General features: G+C 33.6%; 1 protein-coding gene across 1 annotated transcript; it reads left to right on the top strand.

Annotated features, from left to right (window-relative positions):
• Window positions 1-126: 126 nt before the first annotated feature.
• Window positions 127-1,526, top strand: LOC140434204 (copper chaperone for superoxide dismutase-like). Its single transcript, XM_072522292.1, has 2 exons — window positions 127-615; window positions 796-1,526. The coding sequence occupies exons 1-2, from the start codon at window positions 234-236 to the stop codon at window positions 1,104-1,106; spliced, it is 693 nt and encodes a 230-aa protein (XP_072378393.1). The 5' UTR covers window positions 127-233; the 3' UTR covers window positions 1,107-1,526.
• Window positions 1,527-20,544: the final 19,018 nt, after the last annotated feature.

Here is a 20,544-nt window from a genome sequence, read left to right as displayed (position 1 = left end):
ATACAAAAATATCATAAGAGTAAAAATCTATATAAAAAACATATTTTGAAGAAATATATAATTTGAATCTTGCCTCTGTGATTTAAATAAGAAGAATGAATTGTGAGGTTGCCGAAGTGTCAAAATTTAAATATTGAGAATATTTACATTGCATTTAGTTAAACTTGAAATTTGTATTCTAAGGTCAAAGATAAGTGAGGAATGTTTCTATTAACATAGTGAAACTCATCAAAATGGCTTCAACCACAGTAGAATTCGCCGTACAAATGACATGTGAGTCTTGTGTAAATGCAGTAAAGAAAAGTTTAGCAAACATCAATGGGGTTCAGAATGTACATGTTTATTTGGATGAGCAGCGGGTAGTAGTTCAAAGTACTTTACCAATACTCCAAGTGCTGAAAGTTTTAGAATCAACTGGAAAGAAAGTAGCAGTTAAGGGGTATGCCGGGGGACAAGCTGCAGTATCAATTTTGGAAGCTGGTAAAGTAGGCTTGCAGGGAGTGGTCAGACTTATACAGCCAACACCAGACGTTTGTATAATCGATGGAACTATTGATGGGTTGGAAAAGGGTTCATATAGAGCATTTGTACATGAATGTGGTGATATATCTCAAGGTGAGAAAGCCCTATCTTTTTTTTTTCATCTAATTATAAGATTTTATTAAAAAAATCACAGCTGGTCCTTTGTTTTGATGTGTTTTCTTTTTTACATTTAACAAATTCATGTTAACATTTTTAAATAACCATCTTTTTGGAATTATATTTTATTATATATATATTTTTTTTTAATTTCAGGATGTGAAAATGTAGGCAATGTCTTCAACCCTGTAGCTACCCAAAATGGTCGACTATATGGTGATTTAGGTACTATCAACAGTAATGACAATAGTAGAGCAGTATTTAGATTTGAGGATAAAGTTATCAAAGTTTCTGATTTAATTGGGAGAGCTTTTGTTGTGGCCAAAAATTCTGACAGTGAAGAGGCTAAAAGAGTAGCTTGTGGGGTTATTGCAAGGTCAGCTGGGCTATTTCAAAATCCAAAAACTATTTGTGCCTGTGATGGAACCACAATATGGGATGAGGCTGGAAAAAAGTCAGCACTATGAAAGAAGTTTAAAAATGAGAAGTGAAGAATTAGAGGGCCCAAAGCATATATCACGTCTCCAGTATAAAAGAGTTTTTTCTAGTTAATTAGCTTCTAAGCAATCAGTTAATGCAAAATGGTACTTAATAGTAGTTACTTCATTGTAGAGGTGATATATTTCATTGGGAAATCCATCTGAAAAATGTCTCATATTCTATTCTGCAAACATTAATCTTTATATGCTCACCTATTATTGTAGGAATACGTTAATAATCTAGAATATATTGATTAATGAGTAGGTACATTGAGGTTATCAAAATATGGTACAGAATGGGTACAGAATTGTGATATTAATTGTGTAATAAGGGTTTTGAAGTTAATACTGAATAAACACTGTAACTAATTTATATTTTTGAAAATAAATATAAAGTTAGTTCTTTTACCAACTGTGTTTCTTAGTAACCTATACATTTGATCCCCAAATTGTACTAGTGTTCATCACATATGAATGACAGATTTCATTAGAGCTTTGTAGCCAGAAGAAGTAATATTGTGTGAGATCTCACAAGATTTGCTTTTGCTTTTTCTCTGACTAAAAAAAGTAAATGCTTCTAAAGCTGTATTTGGGTAAGTATTTTAAACACAAAGAAATTTATTAAATGACTTCTAAGAGTAGAGTGGAGGTTCTTTATGGATCAACTGACTGAGGATGCGAAACAGCATTTTCCTATGGTGGTAGCCGAGGACTTCAACACCTCGGCAGTGGATTGGAACAGCAAGAAAACTAATGCTTGGGTCGAAGTGTTATTAGAGGCCATGGCAACGCTAGATGTTGTCTTGCTTATCAGTGGTGATACACCTACACTTACTAGAGTTCCGTTAAGGATCTCACTTTTATCAGCACCTGCCTCGTTAAGGGCACTATTCTTGGAAGGTATTTAATACTTGGATACTCACACAGCCAGTGACCATAATGTGTTACTATGGGAAGTATCCATTGAATGGAATACCGGAAGGAGACATTTGTGAACTAATACAGTTGGCTAGAGGGTGATATCTTTGGATCCAATTGCTTTCACAGTAGCTCTAGATGGCGACCTAATAGCTGCTGGAGACACTGAAAAGAAGACCGAGAAGCTGATGAAAAGGGTCGTAGAGGCCTGCGAACAAGTATGTCCCTATAACGTGGTACAAACCAACGTTTACCGGTACACTGATGAAATGATCACATAAGTATTCTATGTAAAAAATGCCTCAAAACGAGAAGAGCATCTCAGCGTGACTGGAGAGGGTAAAACTCTGCAGAGTTAGTGACGAAGTACAAGAATGTATGCAGAGGACTAAACAAGGCAATCAATGATAGCAAAAGACAATGCTGGATGGAGCTTATCAATGAGGTGAAGAATGATCCATGAGGCAGTCCATATAAGGTGGTCATGACTTATCTGAAAAGCCATTCAATGCCCTCAGCTCCTAGAGGAGATCGTTACTACTCTATTCCCTTAACAAAACTTTTATCATCTAATCGAGAAGTGCGAGACTGAAGAAATCACGGAAGATAAACTGGTAGAGGCGTGTAATAGAGTAAGAAATAATAAAGCTCAGGGCGTAGATGCAATCCCAAACATTGTTTTAAAATCAGCCATCAAATAGTCACCGGCAATTTTCCTGAAGGTTTACAATAGATGACTCAAAGAGGGTACTTTCCCGCACATATGGAAGCAACAAAGATTAGTGCTTCTCTCAAAATGGAAGAAACCACCAAAGAATCAAAGCAGCAGTTGAACCGCTGCTCAACAGCAATCAGTATGGTTTTCAGAAAGCACTCATTATTAGATACGATTAATCTTGTCGTTAACACAGCTAAGGAGACGATTGCAGGTATCAGATGGAAGGGGGATATGAAGAAGTACTGTCTGGTGGCCACATTGGACATCAAAAATGCTTTCAACTCCGCCAACTGGAATTGCATTACGCAGGCTTTAACCGAAATGAGGGTACCAGCATATCTAAGGAGCATAGTGACTAGCTATTTCACTGATCGACTTTTGAAGTATAACACAAGCTCTGTGGCCATAGGGCTCTGTGCTAGGCCCACTCTTGTGGAATATTATGTATGATGGGTTGTTAAAGCTAGAATTACCAAGGGATGCTAGTCTCGTGGCATACGCCGATGACCTGGCTGTGATGATAGTCGCAAAACACCTTTAGGAAATAAATCTCACGTTCCACATCATTTTCGAGATATCCTGCCAGTGGATAAACACAGTTCATTTAAAATTAGCTAAGTACAAATCTGAGACAGTGCTTATTACTAGTCGGAAACATATGGAAACAAACCGTAACACTGAAGAATATGAAATCACATCACAACCATTCCTTCGGTATCTGGGAGTGCTGATTGATGTCAGACTCAGCTTCAGGTAGCAAGTGAAGCATGTCGGTGCTAAAACGTCAGTAGTAAGAGTAGCCTTGTCACGAATAATGCCGAATGTAGATGGCCCAAAACAAAGCAGGAGGACGTTATTGTCGTCAGTAGTCATGTCAGTATTAACATACGGAATATCAATTTGGGCTGTCACCCTCGGAACCCAGGAATCATGGAGGAAGGTCGCATCAGTATATCGTATGAGCGCTTTAAGAGTTAGCGCATTCCGCACAGTATTTGAGAACGTAATATATAGCCGAGATGATATTCATTGGAGTGTTAGCTGAAGAAAGGAAAACCCTTTACCGGCAAAAAGAGTCAACTACAACTACATTGTGCCTAGGTGAACTTAGAAAAGAGCATGCGACGATGGCAATTGCAGTGGGATTATGGGTAGGTGGACGCATTGTCTTATACCATAGTTGAATGTTTGGCTGAACCGCAAACATGACGAGGTCAACTACTATCTGACTCAAATGCTCTCAGGACATGGCTGCTATCGAGCATATCTTTATCGCTTTAAATGTGATGATTCTCCAGAGTGACCATCTTGTCTCGGAGTCAGTGAAGATGCGGAGCACGTGTTCTTCATGTGTCCAAGTTTCAACTTGTTGCGCAATACTCTAGAAGCAGTTATCAAATAGATAATTTAACCAGCGACCCATAGTAGGAGAAATGTTTTCATCGAAGGCAGGGATGCTTGGGATGCAATCAGCACATTTGCGGTGGAAGTCTTCCAGGATCTTCGCTTCGTTGAAAGGGAGCGAGCTGAAAATAGAGACGGTTAGAAGGATAGAAGCAGTGACTTCAACAACATGAAGGAAGAGCAATAGCTAGATCCTGCCCCAATGAAGTAATGTCTTACAGTAGTTCCGCAGGGGAAACAGAGGCAGAAGAAGGCGACGAGTCAGTATCGAAACATACGAGTTCGACATACCAGGCAATACATCGAGTCCTGATGACACGTAAAAGTATTTCCAACCCAAAAAATATTATCTATACCTACTTTGCAGAAAATTTAATTTTATTTCAATATTCGTAGACCAAAATTTCCACTAAAATTAATATTTTTCAAAATATATGACAAAATGTGACTGAAAAGTAGTCTGAAACTGAGTTAGAAAAATTATTTATAAGGAGGGTTACTTATTAGAAAAAAATACATTACAATATTACCCACCCAATATTGGAAGTAACTTTAACAAATACGGATGAAACGGATATAATAAATAATATAAAGACAACAACATGACAATTTTACTCGATTATATGGAGCTACAGACGGAGAGAAAAAAGGGACCTCACTGAAGAAGAAATTTTTGACAAAAAGCTTACTTTAGACACGTAGTAATTTTGTCGCTTAATTTACTTTCGACTTTAATGTATACATTCATACCTATGTACAGATTTTTGATAACGCTCATATTTTTGGGGCTTATGCCTTGATTTTCCATGGCGATTCACAGTTAATTTTTTTTTTGATATTTATATTTTTGGGTAAATTTTGCCGCCCCAAACGAGCGCACCCGGAATCCCACTGTCGGATCTCATGTCTGTTAAAAATATTTTAATTCCATTTAACATTTGTACAGCTTCTGGTGAAATAACGTCAGATTTTTGCATGATTTTGCTAACAACTTTTATTTTTAATAAAATATTGTACCAAACAACTAAGAAACTTATAAATTTAAATGATTTTATTTTATTAATCTGGGAACTTACATTATTCCTTGTGTCATTATCTCTAGATGTATCATTATAAAGAGCGAAGAGTACATCATAAACAATCGGACTGCACGTTCACATTTTCATACATAGAACCTTTCAGTTTGGTTCGGGGAAGATATGATCTCGCTTTTCTCGACAAAAATTATGTGCAATTACTCTTCTACTTAACGATAAAGAAAGACAAACTGTACTGAAAAAGAAGGTTTGAAGTATCTCCAATGCTAAGAGAAAGGAAAAATGAAGGTGAATACTGGACTTTATACAAAGAATTAATTGATGACGATGGAAAATATTATGGACATTTTAGAATGAATAGGATTCAGTTTAAATATATTTTAAATTTAATTACACCTTTAGTTAAATAACAAAATACTACATTTAAAAAAAAAGAAGAGGTATCACTTCCGTGCAAAAGTCCTAATTCTTTATAACTTTTGAACTTTTGTGTTTAATTGTCACAAGCAATGAAAACACAATGCATAAATGACAAAATAGCTTCTAAAATTATTTTTTCAAATACTCTGTATCAAAATCAAATAAATACCTAAATAAACAACAAGGGGAAAACGACGGACATCTAATTCACATTATCCGTACCAACCGGTTACGACTCGTTACGTAGCCGTCGGCATCAGTAAAATATTGTGAACGGAAACGTTAGGTATCTGAAACGCTACGTTCCTGACAGTGTGAATTGTTCATATTTAAAACCATTTAAATTATATTTTTCGGAAACTAAACACTACGTGCTGGAAAGGCAACAAGCATGATAATATGCCACGACCTTAAGAGTCTTTACGGCATCAATTCGACTCTCCCACCGGGTATCAGAGAGCGGTTTTAGCGTTAACCTATGCACTTCTTTTAAAAGAATATTACATCGATATGTTGATGCCAAAAAAAAAACATGTAGTTCCTGAATAATACTGAAAAAATTGGTAACTTCAAGCGAGCTTTTTGCTGCATCATTCGGGACTAAATTAAGGCTGTGTGCCGCACAAGGGACAAAAAAGGCTCTGGGATTAATATCTAAGATTTTTTTTGTAGGCCATTGTGTTTGCCTTTCATATTGGCACCATTGTTATAACCCTGGCCTCGCATATCGGCAATATTAATACAAGATTCTTTTAAATAAATTAATATGAAATCAGTTAAACCTTGGCCAGTAGTGTTGCCAACTTCGCAGAATCCTAAAAACTGTCCTCGAACCTCTACAGTTTTAAAAAAATCATCAACAAAAACAAATCTAACAACAATTGTGGTTTGTTCTTGATGACTAATGTGCACATTTTTAAGAATTCAATTATTATATTTTTTTAACTTTTTTTCCTACTAAGGTGATTATTTCATTTTGGATTTTATCGCCCAAATAATGTGCCATTCTTTTGCCATCTTTTTGAATCCTGCCGATATGGTCAGCAATTACATTATCAAATTTTGCAATTGTTTCAATTAATTTCATAAATTTGTCCAGCCAAAAATTGAATCACAAAAATAATTCTTTCTAAAACAGATGTCCATTTTTTTTCTATTTGAAATAAATTCTGATTTATATAATCGACAGTTACACCTTTTTCAATTGATTTTTTTAATTCAACCCATTTCTTAACACTTTCGAAATGCCCCTTACTAGTTTCGTGTCTTTCTAAAGCCCGAGACAAGTGTTGCCAGTCACGAAAATCATTATTATTGCTAAAACTATTCGAAGAAACTTTAAATAATTTGCAGAAAAGGTTGTATACTGAATATTTAGATTTTGAGTAAATAAGCCAGTATCTAGGTACTTTTTCATTATTCGTTAATTTTTTTACGAAGTAAGTAGAGCTAAAAGATCTGTTTAAATTATTTACAGGATAAATAATATTTTTTAATTGTACTGGACCTATGTCTAAAATTATTAGTCTAACAGTATCTGTCAATACTTCTGGCCAATATGCTGGATCTTTAAATTGCTCTCCACTTACATCAATATCTGCGGTTTCGGTTTGCGTATTATTTGATGAGTGAGTATTCGTTGATCTTGATCCAGTGTAATGTTTTCGGGGGTCGATTTATTTTGGTCTTGTGCTTCTGCATTGTTTTCACTTAAGTTAAAAGGTTAAATATCTAAGGCTTCGCTTGTTAAATGTTGAGGTTGCGTACTCCTGAGAGAAGTCCCGAAAATATCGGGGAATTCTCTAACGCCGCCGCCGTTGCATATCGTAGCATCGGTCAGTGCCAGCTACGCACAATTTTGGTACTATTGTTTTTATTATACTAATGTATATTATACATCACAGGGAAAGGCCGCGCTATCTTCTTAATAGCAACTATTTGGCCAGTTATTTTTTTTGCACTTTGCTTGCTTGGCGTTTTCGATTTTATTTTTTTGATATTTATATTTTTATATTTTTGGGTAAATTTTGCCGCCCCCAAGAGAGCGCCACGCACCCCTTGCACTTCAACACGGGTCGGCCCTGTCAACAAATATCAAATGAGTCAATGGATATCGTATTTCATTCTATTTTATACTACTTGTTTCAATGTACTTAATCAAAAATTCTATCCATACAAGATTTTCCCGATCTGAGGCATTTTTATTCTTCGATTTCCTTTATCTATTGCTCGATTCTATTCTTTTCTAATTATTTTCCCGTAATTTAACCTAGTATAAAATTAAAAAGATACATACGTAGGTATACATAAGTATACAAGTCTTCCTATCGGATGCCGTATCTGAACTTGGTTTGCGTTTTAGGTATTTTCTACAAAAATATTTTTAATGTATAAATACAGTTATTATTATTATTCGGTTAATTCCATTATTGTGGATAATATAACCCGCCAATGATATTTCTATCAAGACTGAATCTGAAGTGAATGTGGTGTTTATTACATCGCACGGGTGGCCCAGTCATTATGTATATATAGAAATGTAAAGGCGAATTGTATTAAAAGAACCACAATACAACCTCCTATTAAATAGAAATTTATTCAATTCCGAAGGTTCTCTCCGTTAACATTGTGCGGTACATATGGCAAATTATAGTTGTTTTTCTGATTGAGGTACCATTCGAGAAATCGTACAAATATAGTAATAATGGTTAAGGTGTTGTTTTATTCAAACACGTGGGCAAATGTTTGTACAATATCCACTACGAGTGCATATTTTATTGTCACTTAGTGACCATATGTGGGATGGAGACGGGCGCCCAACCCAGAAGGATGGATTTGTACTTCAAATTTTGATTTACTTTTCATACCGATAAGCCTGATTAACGTTTAGTTTATAGAGGTTTTTATCCTGTCATTATTAAATGATTCCTTCAGTTTTTAGTTAACTCTTTCAGTCACGCTGTAAGAAATAATAAAAATTAAAATATGAAACTTGTCAGCCTTTTTCTATTATTTTTTTGAATATTTTTAAAACACAGAATTTGGCTATAGATCTATTGGTTTTTTGATTTATTAAATGTACTTTTTCAAGGACGAAGTTACTTTAGATAGTCACAGTAAGACCACAAGAAAAAGTTAAAGACTGAAATATATTAAATCATCTTCTTCTTCATGTACCATGTCCTTTCAGAACATTTGTGGTTACCCTCATAGCTATCTTAATTTTATTCTGGTACAATCTATCTTAATTTACAGTTACAAACTCAGAACATTTTTCTAAATCAAATTTTACACCAAAGTGAAACTGTCTTACACTCTTCTCCTGAAAAATCGATTAAAGAACTTAGAGATCAAAGTCAGCTAACACTACCCTTTTTAAAGGAGCAATATGATAAGATTCCTACATTGGTTCAGAAAAATCTGTTTACAAATTTAATAACAAAAAACATTACAAATTGGCAATAAAATCTGCTAAACAAAACGCCAATGATAACCTTATTGCAATAGCATTTAGTCCAATTAAGTAGACTACCTCATGAAAGATGTTTACCAATATTTCTGCTCTTCAGAATACTGACAATCATTTCTCACTAATCAATTTGAAAGAGCTGAAAGCTCGTTGTTTGAAGTTTCTACGTTTGAGTGTTTAGTGGAATAAATCAATATTTTATGAGGCACAGTTTATAAATATATTCTACGGACTTCGAAGCAATCAATCAACATTATGTAGATTGGTTAACAATTGGGAGAACCAAAATCAGAACGACATGCTGTAGAAGGTGAGACCAGTCTTCAATTTAGTACTGAATAGATGCAAGGAGCTAGGAGTCGAGAACAATTTTTGCGTAGGCGAATAAACGTTTCCTTTTAAACACCTTCTTCTCGTGCCACTCCTCGCGGAGATTGGAAATCATCATGGCCACTGCGACTTTGTTAGCAGCGCGCCTAAAAAGTTCAATCGAACTACACCCGAACCATTCACGTAGATTACGAAGCCACGATATTTTTCTTCTTCCCACACTTCTTTTGCCCTTAATTTTGCCCTGCATGATATTTCTTAAAAGTTCGTACTTTTCACCTCTCACAACGTGCCCCAAGTACCTATTCCATCTTTCTAGTTTTTATCTCATTTAGAATTTCGCATCTTTTGTCTAAAGTTTGGAGTACTTGCGTGTTAGTGACGCGGTCCATCCATGATATTCTGAGAATGCGCCTTTACACACCACTCAAATATAAAACAGTAAATAAATATAATAAGCCGCATCCATGGGGCTTCGAATTATTACTTCTTTTGATGTAAGCGGTCCACATACAATTTCATTATCTACCAAGGGAAGATAACGGAAATAAATCCTAAAACGGTTAAAAAATTTGGCCAAGCAGCCGCAGTAGTGTTACATCTTTCCGAAAATTTAGCGTCACGAAGACACACATTATTTTATGATAATTTTTTCAATTCTTATAATGTAACCTAAGTCAGACTAAATAGATTTTACAAACCCCCTGTCACCATCAAAAAAGATTTCCAAAAGAAGCAGAGGGGTTTTTTGGAGAAGTGATATCAAATAGTGGAATTGTTTTGGTCAACTGACTGGAGAGTTAGCCAGTAGCATTGGCTTCAAACTATGTAGGAATAGACCAAAACAAAGTAAAACTTTGGGATAAAATTACAAAAAAACGAATTGAAGTGAACTCACCTTAAACAGTGAAGGAATACAATACTTCAATTGGCGCAGTCTACACAGCTAACGCCCGCTATACAACTATACCAAACAAAAATTCGCTCCAAAAAATTGATACTGAGAATAATACTTCATGCGGTATATAATATGAGACTTATAACAACAAAAAAACAACTAGACTTATTGCACTTCAGAACCAAGGTAGGAGAGGTGCTTATCAAGCAGAACAATGACATTTCCAGGAAGAAAGTGGGAATGCCTTCAAAAGATGAGATTCCTGTTTAACTAAGTCGAACTAAAACTGAAGTAAGAAGTAAGGCTTCTTGAAGCTGTGCAATAAGACAATGTAATCCATATGCCAGAGCACACTGGGGTGTTCCTTTCTTCTTTCTTGGGGATTCAAGAATGTTGGCTGCAAGGAAAACTCCAGATCGACTTGCACTAAATGTAACGTGTATTTTTGTGCCTTCAAAAGATCGCAACTGCTTTGTGAATTTTCATGAATATACATTTTAGATTACTTACTTTTGACTGACTTTACTTAATTTATAAGTTATTTCTATTTTTACTGTTATTCCATTTATTAATAAATGCCATAATTTATTTTATTGACTATCAATGTTCATAATTGTAGACATTATTTTTTTCATATACTATAGGGGGATAAATTTTGAAAAAACATTTGAGGATGTTAAGTATGTATGTATCATATTTTACCAATATACATATTACCCAAAAATAATTTTTATCTGTTGAAACAAAAATTTGTAAGTCAAACAGTTAGGTAAGTAAGCTGATTATAAATTTTTAATTTGTTTATTTAATTTAATTTTAGTATTTTGGTAATTTAGTTTTCAGTTCATTAAATGTATATACTTTCAACGTGGTTTAACGATTAAGAAAATCTGCAATTGTTATGTTCCGTTTTGATTTGTTTTTCCAAGCGACCGCTGATACTGCATAGATTGTCTCAAAGTGACTAGTCTGTTACAGGGTAAATGCACAACATCGATACCATACTTCTTTGCAAACTTGTATTAAAATAAACGTCACTTCTTACTTCTTAGCCTAATCCATCTTTTGTATTGAGGGTAGCTTAAGTACTATATATATATATATATATATATATATATATATATATATATATATATATATATATATATATATATATATATATATATATATATACTATATACTATAGTAAGGACTTTTAAAAACCGCACTGTATAAGTTGGCAGTAACAAAACGTAGAAATATCCGAAAATAAAACTAATAAATAAGTTGAAAATAAAAGAAGTTATTGTATTTAATTTCGTGTGTAAGTAATCGTAATTGTACACTATTATATTTAGTTCCTTTTTCTGCCAATCGCTGTGACATTTAGTTTCTGCTTCACTATCATCCTCATCATTATTATCGTCACTGTCATCACTATCTCCGTTATTTATATTTATAATAATTGGTTTGATATCATCCAACAAATTGTCCATTTCCCACATTTTTTTGTCTGTTGCTATTACGTGGTTTACGTAGTTTTTCCATTTCTCTGGCGTAATGACCTGGTACGCTGCTGTAATTAAATTTCGCATTTCAGCTTCTTTAAAATTCGCGTTGCGTCCAGCTATATACCGTTTCACTTCACTCCAAACCATTTCGATGGGATTGAGTTCACAGTGATAGGGTGGTAGCCTCAGAATCTTCACATTGTGCTTTTTGGCAATATCGTCTATTATGTACCTGTCATATTTTGCTTTGAAGGCCTTGACTACATCAAGTAACTCGCATTTTAGGTAGTCTTCTTCAAAAAATATGTCCTTTGATAGAAGCCATTCTTGAATATCTTTTTTTAGTGTTGAACTGTTGGGAATTTGTTCTGACTTTCTGCTGTGATAGGAGGCATTGTCCATTACCACAACAGTTTTTTCTGGCAAATTTAGCATTAAGTTATTTTCGAACCAATCTCCGAAGGTCGGTCCATCCATTTCGTTGTGGTAGTCCGGAGTATTTTTTTTTGCCAAAAACGTGAGCTCTACTCCATCAACAAATCCACTGGTAGATCCTGCGTGCCGCAAAACGAACCGTGCACCACGAGCTGTTAAAGCTTTTAATCCTGTTGTCAGAACACGAACAAAAGCATCGCGATGAGATGTAATTGTTTTATCAACCCATTCTTTTTTCACACTGTGCCCGATATTTACCCATGATTCATCCAAATACACTTTGTTGTATCCTTCTGCACGGTATTTACGAATTGCGCGTAAATAACGATGACGCCACGAGATGATTTCTGGTTTTTCAATAAAAATTGAATTTCTGCCACGTTTTATAAACACAAAATCCATATCATTCAGCAAGCGATATAGCGTGGCCCGTGAAAAGTTGTTCAAAGTTTCTTCGACATTTACAACAGCTAATATGGCGTTTATTGTTGGTGGTATGTTGTCACGAAAAAATTTATGAACCATTCTACGAATTTGGCCCCTGACAACTTCACCGAACTTGTTGTCACGAGAATTACCAACCTTTCGCTTCTTGGGCCTGCTCTTTGGATATTGTAATCCAGCAGGTGATAAATATTCCTGTCGTATGCGAAACACTATTCATTTCTGACTTTTTCCTAATTACACTTGATACAGAATCGTTGTTATCCTGATTAAGGTGATAATTAATAATATTCATTAGTATCTGCTTCTCTGAAAGTTTCAGAGCTTTTCCACGTTTCCATTGAACAATTTCCTCCATTTTGCGGTAAAAATTCGGCGTCAAATATAACAATAGCCAACAACCGAAAATAACAATAATTGCCAACAGCAAATCACCACAACAGCCACCAACAAATAATAACAATAACAAAACAGTAACAGTACATCCAAGATGGTACAAATAATCGTAACTCGAATATGTTTACGCGCTCCGAAGAACAAATAAAGACTAATTGAGGCCCTGGATGTATCAAGCTTTTAAACATATTCTGTACAAGAATTACTCTAATTGCTTCTTAATTACTGAATAACTTAGAAAAAAGTATTTGCAGTTGATATCAACCAAAATTACAAATTCCTTACATATTATGGCAGTAATTAGCACCGTAGGGACAAAAATAACATTTTAAATTTGGCAGTTAGCAGAAATTACCAGAATTATTTTAAACTTTGAAACAAATGTTTATTTAATGCACATTTTATTATACTACTGCTACTAATAAAAGATAAAAGTTGATAAGTTACTATTAAAATCAAATGATGTATCGTATTTTACGATATTTGTAAATTACATAAAATTGTACGTGAGGACTTGTTGAGAACTCCTGGTTTATTCGGTTTATTTTGAAAGATAGACAATAGAGAACGCCATCGCTCACTGGATAAAACTTGCAACGTCTTGGCGAAATTCCCATAAGGTTAGCATTGCATATCTTACTATGTGCCCTGTACAGACTAGTCACTTTGAGACAAAGTATAGCTTGATGGTTTATGAATAAATGGATTTATTCATAAACCACCAAGCTAGACAAAAATTAATTAGAGAACCGGATTTGAATGACATTTTTAACCTTTATTTACTCGGGACCCAACTATATCCATTTATACATCTGCTGAAAGAGTCTGAAAAAGTGCCATGTGTTTACGGTACGAAGGAAAAAATCATCTGCTTTAACATTTAACTGTTAACAAGGTATCTCAATTACTTTTCAAAAGCAGCCCGACACGAAATTATCATCTGGCATCGATCACCTATCGTTATTCTACTGGAACGACGGAGCCATAAAGCGCTTGTACATCTTAAGTTGACCATATGGGCATTACCGATTTAAATATTAAGTAATACTACTGAGTGTAGGAGTTTTATGTTTTGTGTGCGGTCTACAATGTTGATATAAACCAGAAGATATTTTATTAAAATGTACAAAAATATTAAATATACTTGAAACTTTACGGCATCGTAAATTTTCTTTATTTTATACGCGATGAAATAAAATTTGTTTATAAAAAACTTTGTTCATAAAAATAGTATATATAATTATACAGGGTATCACAATAAGATCGGTCATTCAGTATATCGTATATCATGATTTTTAGGGCTGAACATAATCGATTTCGTCTAACTTACCTGTACCTATGCAAAGGTACACCAGAAAAAGTTAGGGGTTGTTAGTTACAAAATAAAATCGAATTTTTAAATATTGTTTTGCTTTGAATCACTAAACAACTAAACAAAAACTAAAGTTAAAACAAAAAATCTTATTGACAAAACAGTATCGTCGTACTTTCGAAAATAAAGTAAAAACTTTTAAAGAATGTTTAAATAAGTAAAAATTCTACAAAAATAAAAAAATATCCGTGGCCACTAATCAATCGATTAGGAAAGGTCGCACTGAGATATTCACTGACGATGCGAGAATTATGTACAGGACAACCATCGTGTTGAAACCATATGGAATCGAAAGGTATTGATAAATTACAAAGGGCTGGGACAATTTCATTTTGCAGAAGTTCCAAGTATTTCTGCCCAGTCAACATACCGTCTATAAAAAATGGACCAATGACATGATTCCCTATTATGTCTCCCCAAACATTTACTTTTCGAAGACGCTGGGTACGAGCGACATAAATCTGACGAGGATTTCCTCGAGATCAATACCTAGCATTGACTGAATTGTGACGGCCATGCAATGAAAACGTACATTCATCGGTGAACAAAACGTTCTCTAAAAAATGTTCATCTTGATGTGACATTTCCATTGCAGTTTGACAAAATTCTAAACGTCTATATTATCCCCAGGAGATTGTTCGTTGGATTTATGAAGTTTATAGGGACGGTATCGATGTCTTTACAAAATTTTACCTACTCTAAATCTTGGAATTCCTAATTGTTCTCCGAGACGAGGTGTTGATTGGGTAGGATTTTGCTCAATACTTGCATAAATTAAAGTGTCCCTTAGTTCCAAATCTGGATTTACCTCCCTTCGTCTGCGAACTCCTCTTGGATCGAACACGGATCCATAAGTAAAAAAATTACGTATAATAGACTGAATTGTTGATCGTGCTGAAGCCGGCCTATTTGGAAACATATTTACAAATTGTTGTCTAATCATGTTGTCTGATAATCCATTATCATGCCAGACAACAATTTGCACTTTTTCCTCGACCGTTAAAATCCTTTTCACGAATTGTTTTTTCAATAAAAAGTTTCTGTTTACCGTAAAAAACACTTCTCGATGTGTTATTATTTGATAACTTGAAGGCTTGATGATTTGGTTAGCTATAAAGCAGGTAGCTGTTCGCGCGCATCCATTCCAATGTCGTCAATTGTTTTGAAAATCATTACCTGTACAGAGAAATTGATATTAACACTGAGAATTTAGTGATGGATTTGACATTAAACAGTCTTCAATGGATTATTTTCCATTCACAACTGAAGACTGTAAAACTGGAATTGAATTTGAAATATTTTGTATTTCTATTTTATAACATTGGAATAAGAATAAATTGTAAATAATGAGTTTTTCGAAAACTTGTTACCTAATATGTATCATATTTTCTATTATTTTTGATTGAGTAAAACAAAAATTTTACCCTTGGTGTGAATTGAACACCAGTCTTCTTATCAATAGACAACGTCTCTAACTATTACGCCAACTGCACATACAACAATTGTTTTCGGACTGATCATACCTATTTAGTTTAGTCAAATATTTCAGTTGAGTTATTTTTATTATTAAATAAACTTAAAGATTTATAATTTAAAATCGCTACTAATTAATGTTTTTTACTATAATATATCTTAATATATTTAATCATTTATTCTAACATCAAAAATTATTAAAATAAAATATTTTCGAGGTCATCCGTATAATTATGACTGAAGTCAAATAGACACTTCTAATAACTAGCCTTATCTCGTACTATCTCACAACTTAATCTGTCTTCTATCCTTTCCGCTATTTTGCCGGGTGGTAAGACACTCATCACTGTATACTGGTACCACCACTGCTTTTTTGAGGAGATCAGGGAAGATGCTTTCTTTAAAACAGTGATTTATAAGTTGTTAGAGGGCTAGCAATAAGATGCTTCACTTCTTTTATTACATCAACAGAGAATCAGAGAACACTAAAATGTCCCCTATTCGCTCCAACAGCTATCAAAAAAAAAAAAGGAAAGGGGAACTTACGATTACAGATTAGATAAAAACACAGGAATTGTGGTTTGTCACTGGCACGACAATAGTGTCGTTACAATTGCATTTAACTTTTGTTCAGTAAAACCACATCACCTAGTCAAACGGTTTTCCCATAAGGAGAAGAGATACATTTTTGTTTCTCAACCAAATATGATAAAGCAACATAAGTCTTTTATGGGTGGCGTAGACCGCTGTGACCAAAACATTAGTCTTTATCGGATCTCTAAAAGAGGAAAAAAATGGTACTTTTTGCTACTAGTACATGGAATTGACATGGCTATTCAAAACACGTGGCAATTGAATCGAAAAGGCTGAGGAAGTCTTGATCAGCTTGAATTTAGAAGGCAAATAGCTCACAACCTTCTGGAAACCTACAAAAAATATACCAAACGCGGCCCAACAAGCAGAAATCCCAACACGCTCTTACATTCAAGATATGATGGTATGAACCATTTAATTGTTTATCAAGAAAAACAATCTCGTTGCTGAGTTTGCAAGAAAAAGGTTCAATTTTTGTGCTACAAATGTAAAATACCATTACACCCTAAACAATGTTTTAAGGATTTCCATACTTTGTAATTATTTTTGTATTAATAAAGTTTTACTTTCTAATAGATTGTTACGATAAATATGACTCATATTTAACTTGTAAACATGTTATTATTCTAAACAAGAATTTTCTCGTTGATTCTCTGACCCGCTAGAAATTTGTCTGGCGCTCCCTTCTGTTCGAGAAAGGTCAACACAGGTCGCCGAGGGGATTCCAGAATAACGGCTATTTGATATATATGGTCTGTATATATCAAATATAGTAGCCTTTTTATTTTGAAGTTGGTCTGAATAATAATATCGAGTCGAGTTTTGAAATGTAACGCGCGTATTGTCGGTAATATAAATTGTAATAAATGTTGTAAATAAATTATATAATTATAGTGTGAAATAAATTAGTGTATTAGTGTAATAAATTTGTATAAATAAAGACTTTAATAAACTAAGTGTTAGAACAATTTTGTCTAAATAAAGTTAACAAATTAGAGTAATAAACTCAGTTCAATATAGGTACTGTTTCTTATTGCTGTCCTTTTAAAAGCATGGCATATTTTGACAACTAATGCAAAAATTATTATTTTAGTATTTTTTGTCGTTAAATATGACATATTTCCTTATATTTCCATTCAGTAAATTAACCCACATATTACTGAAACTATTTTTTTTTAATTTTAATTTGTCTCATACGTTAAATAAAATGTTATTTCCGATTTTATTAATAATCTCTCAATCTCAGCCCGTACCTGTTCGTTGGACCGTTCAAGGAATCGCGAATATCCCAATCAAAGATTAGAAAGAGAAAGAAACCGCTTTACGATGATTACGATAAAGATCGAACTGGTCTTGAATGGGCTACCAACATCCCTCCACTTCGATCAGCTGCTCCGAATTGTATGGCAGCCTTGAGTCGTAGTACTATGTCGTTTTGGCCGTATTTTATTCTTTTCTATGTTTATTTACTCAACTGGACACATGGATACGCATTCGAAAGCACGCACCTTTTATTGTTGGTAGTAATAACAGTAGCAGGTAGTTAAACTTTGATATGGTGGATTTATAAATATAAACACTCAGAAATTGAATCATAAAACATTTTATTGTTCTATTTACAATGCAGGCTCATATTTTGAACATTACAGAATATTAGTTTTAGATAAATTACAATTTTTTTTTAATATAAGCAACACATAAAAATTGACAGGTAAAACATTTTTGCTGCTTCTGACGTTATAATAAATAAATAAGTATAATAAAGTGTAATGTACCTACCTACTCACATGTAAGATAATTAAAGTATCTATGTATTTCTATATAGTTTTTAGTCACCTGGTATATGTTATTTACAATTATGAAAAGTTCTCATGTATAATCACTAATAATTATTTGCTGTTAGAAATCAGAATCAATACTCTTCATAAATATTTTCCTATTTAGAATAAATAAGTTTCGCTAGTTTATTCACCTAATACTTCGTATCTATGGAATAATAATAATTTATTTCTCTTATTTCTTTGTTCGATAAGCTATCCGTATTTGCTATTTTAATATTAATATTTGAGTCCAATCTCTTGTACTCAAATCCATCCAGAAACATCGTTAAATAATTGTAGATAACAGAACTTATATATTCATAGTTTTAAGAAATAACAAGCAGAGTGTAATTTTCATCCTCTAATATAATAAATTTATACATGTCAATATATTCTGTTTAATTCCAAAACAAAGAGTTAGTCCGGAGAAGAAATAAACGCATAGTATTCCATAACAAAATTTGGTGTCAGAACGTGGGATATTAGTAGCAGAGTTCCTCTGATTGCTGATAGAAGGAGAGCTGAGGAATTTTTGAATTGACTTGTTTCCTTCGAGGAATCATTCAAAAAAAAACTGTCAGTGTGGAAAAATCGCCACTACAACTAATTACATTGGGGTCCAGTACATCCAGTTCGAAATCCAGTTCCAGTCATAACCCAATTGTAGTTCCATCGGAAGTAGAGGTGAACCCGTGGAATAATAGACTATGCGACCAACAACAATATTCTACTTGTAAGTACATTCTATCTTAAATTCTGTCTCATATTTTAAAAATCTTGTAAACGTATGTCTACTTTATATCCTGATATAAGTAACTTATTTGACGAACAAATACCTTCTCCCGACTCAAATTCTCTTTCAAATTCTTCTACTTCTAATTCAAATAAAATGTCAGTATCAATTGAAATAGCTGAAAAACTTCTCATTCGATTTGATGGTACAAAATCAAAATTATACGAATTCATAGACAATTGTGATAAAGCATACAATTTAGTAAATCCGCAATCCAAACCCATCTTATTAGCCATTATAGAAACTAAATTAACCGATAAAGCTAGGGCCATAACTAGAAACAGAACATTTGACGAATGGAAAGATTTAAAAGACTTCTTATTAGATGCTTATTCTGAACGCCGAACTGAAGGTCAGTGGCAATTGGAATTACATTCCTTACGTCAGATGCCCAGTGAAAATGTAATGTCATTTGCAAATAAAGTTGAAAATTGCTATATAAAATTAATAAATACACTTGATCCAGACTTATCTCCAGATGCAAGAAATGCATGTACTAAACTCTTAAAAACTCAAGCACTAAATGTCTTTATTAGAGGATTAAACAAAGACCTCTCTATTTTAATCAAAGCCCGAAATCCAGATTCCTTAGAAAGAGCTGTTGCTATAGCAATTGCCGAAGAACAAGAACAGTTATCAAGACAAGAAATTTTCAGACCATTCTGTAATATTTGCAAACGAAATAACCATTCCTCAAATAACTGTCGATATAAAAACAATTCAGATAGAAATGTTAGACATCTTCAAAATTCTAGTTTTCAAAACCCAAAATATCCTAATTCAAATCTTCAAAGGTCAAATTCTCAAAATCAAAATTATAAACCTTCAAATTCAAATTCCAATTCTGATTTTCCTCCAAACTTAAGAAAAGAAAATACCAACACTTCCCAACGTTTTTGCAGATACTGCAAAAAACCAGGTCACGTTATAGAAGAATGTAGAAAACGCGAATTTAACAATAAAAACAAAAATCCAACAAATTCTTTAAACTTCCAGAATCCTCGACAACCAACGGTCGATTCTCGAGGAGTTCGTTCAGTTCAGGCCGTATCACAACCATCAACTTCTCAGTCACTTCCTATGTAGATTTACCCTTAGTAAATAATTCTAATCCATCCTCTTGCAAGTTTCTAATCGATACAGGCGCAGATATTTCTTTAATTAAATATTCAAAAATACTAAACATTCCAAAAATTTATTCTAAGTCTATTACTCTACGAGGCATTGATAAAAATGTCTTAAATCCAAATAAAACTATATGTAGTTGTAACGTAAATTTCAAGATAAAAGATTTTGTCCAAACTCATGTTTTCTATGTCGTAGAAGACGATTTTCCTCTTCATTTCGACGGTATATTAGGTAGCGATTTTTTTGAAATAAATAAATGCCAAATTGATTATAAAGAAAATAAATTA

This window comes from Diabrotica undecimpunctata, chromosome 2 (assembly GCF_040954645.1).
Source record: "Diabrotica undecimpunctata isolate CICGRU chromosome 2, icDiaUnde3, whole genome shotgun sequence".
Lineage (NCBI taxonomy): Eukaryota > Metazoa > Arthropoda > Insecta > Coleoptera > Chrysomelidae > Diabrotica > Diabrotica undecimpunctata.
The sequence above is the reverse complement of the archived record's forward strand: the minus strand, read 5'-3'. Positions and strand labels throughout refer to the sequence as shown.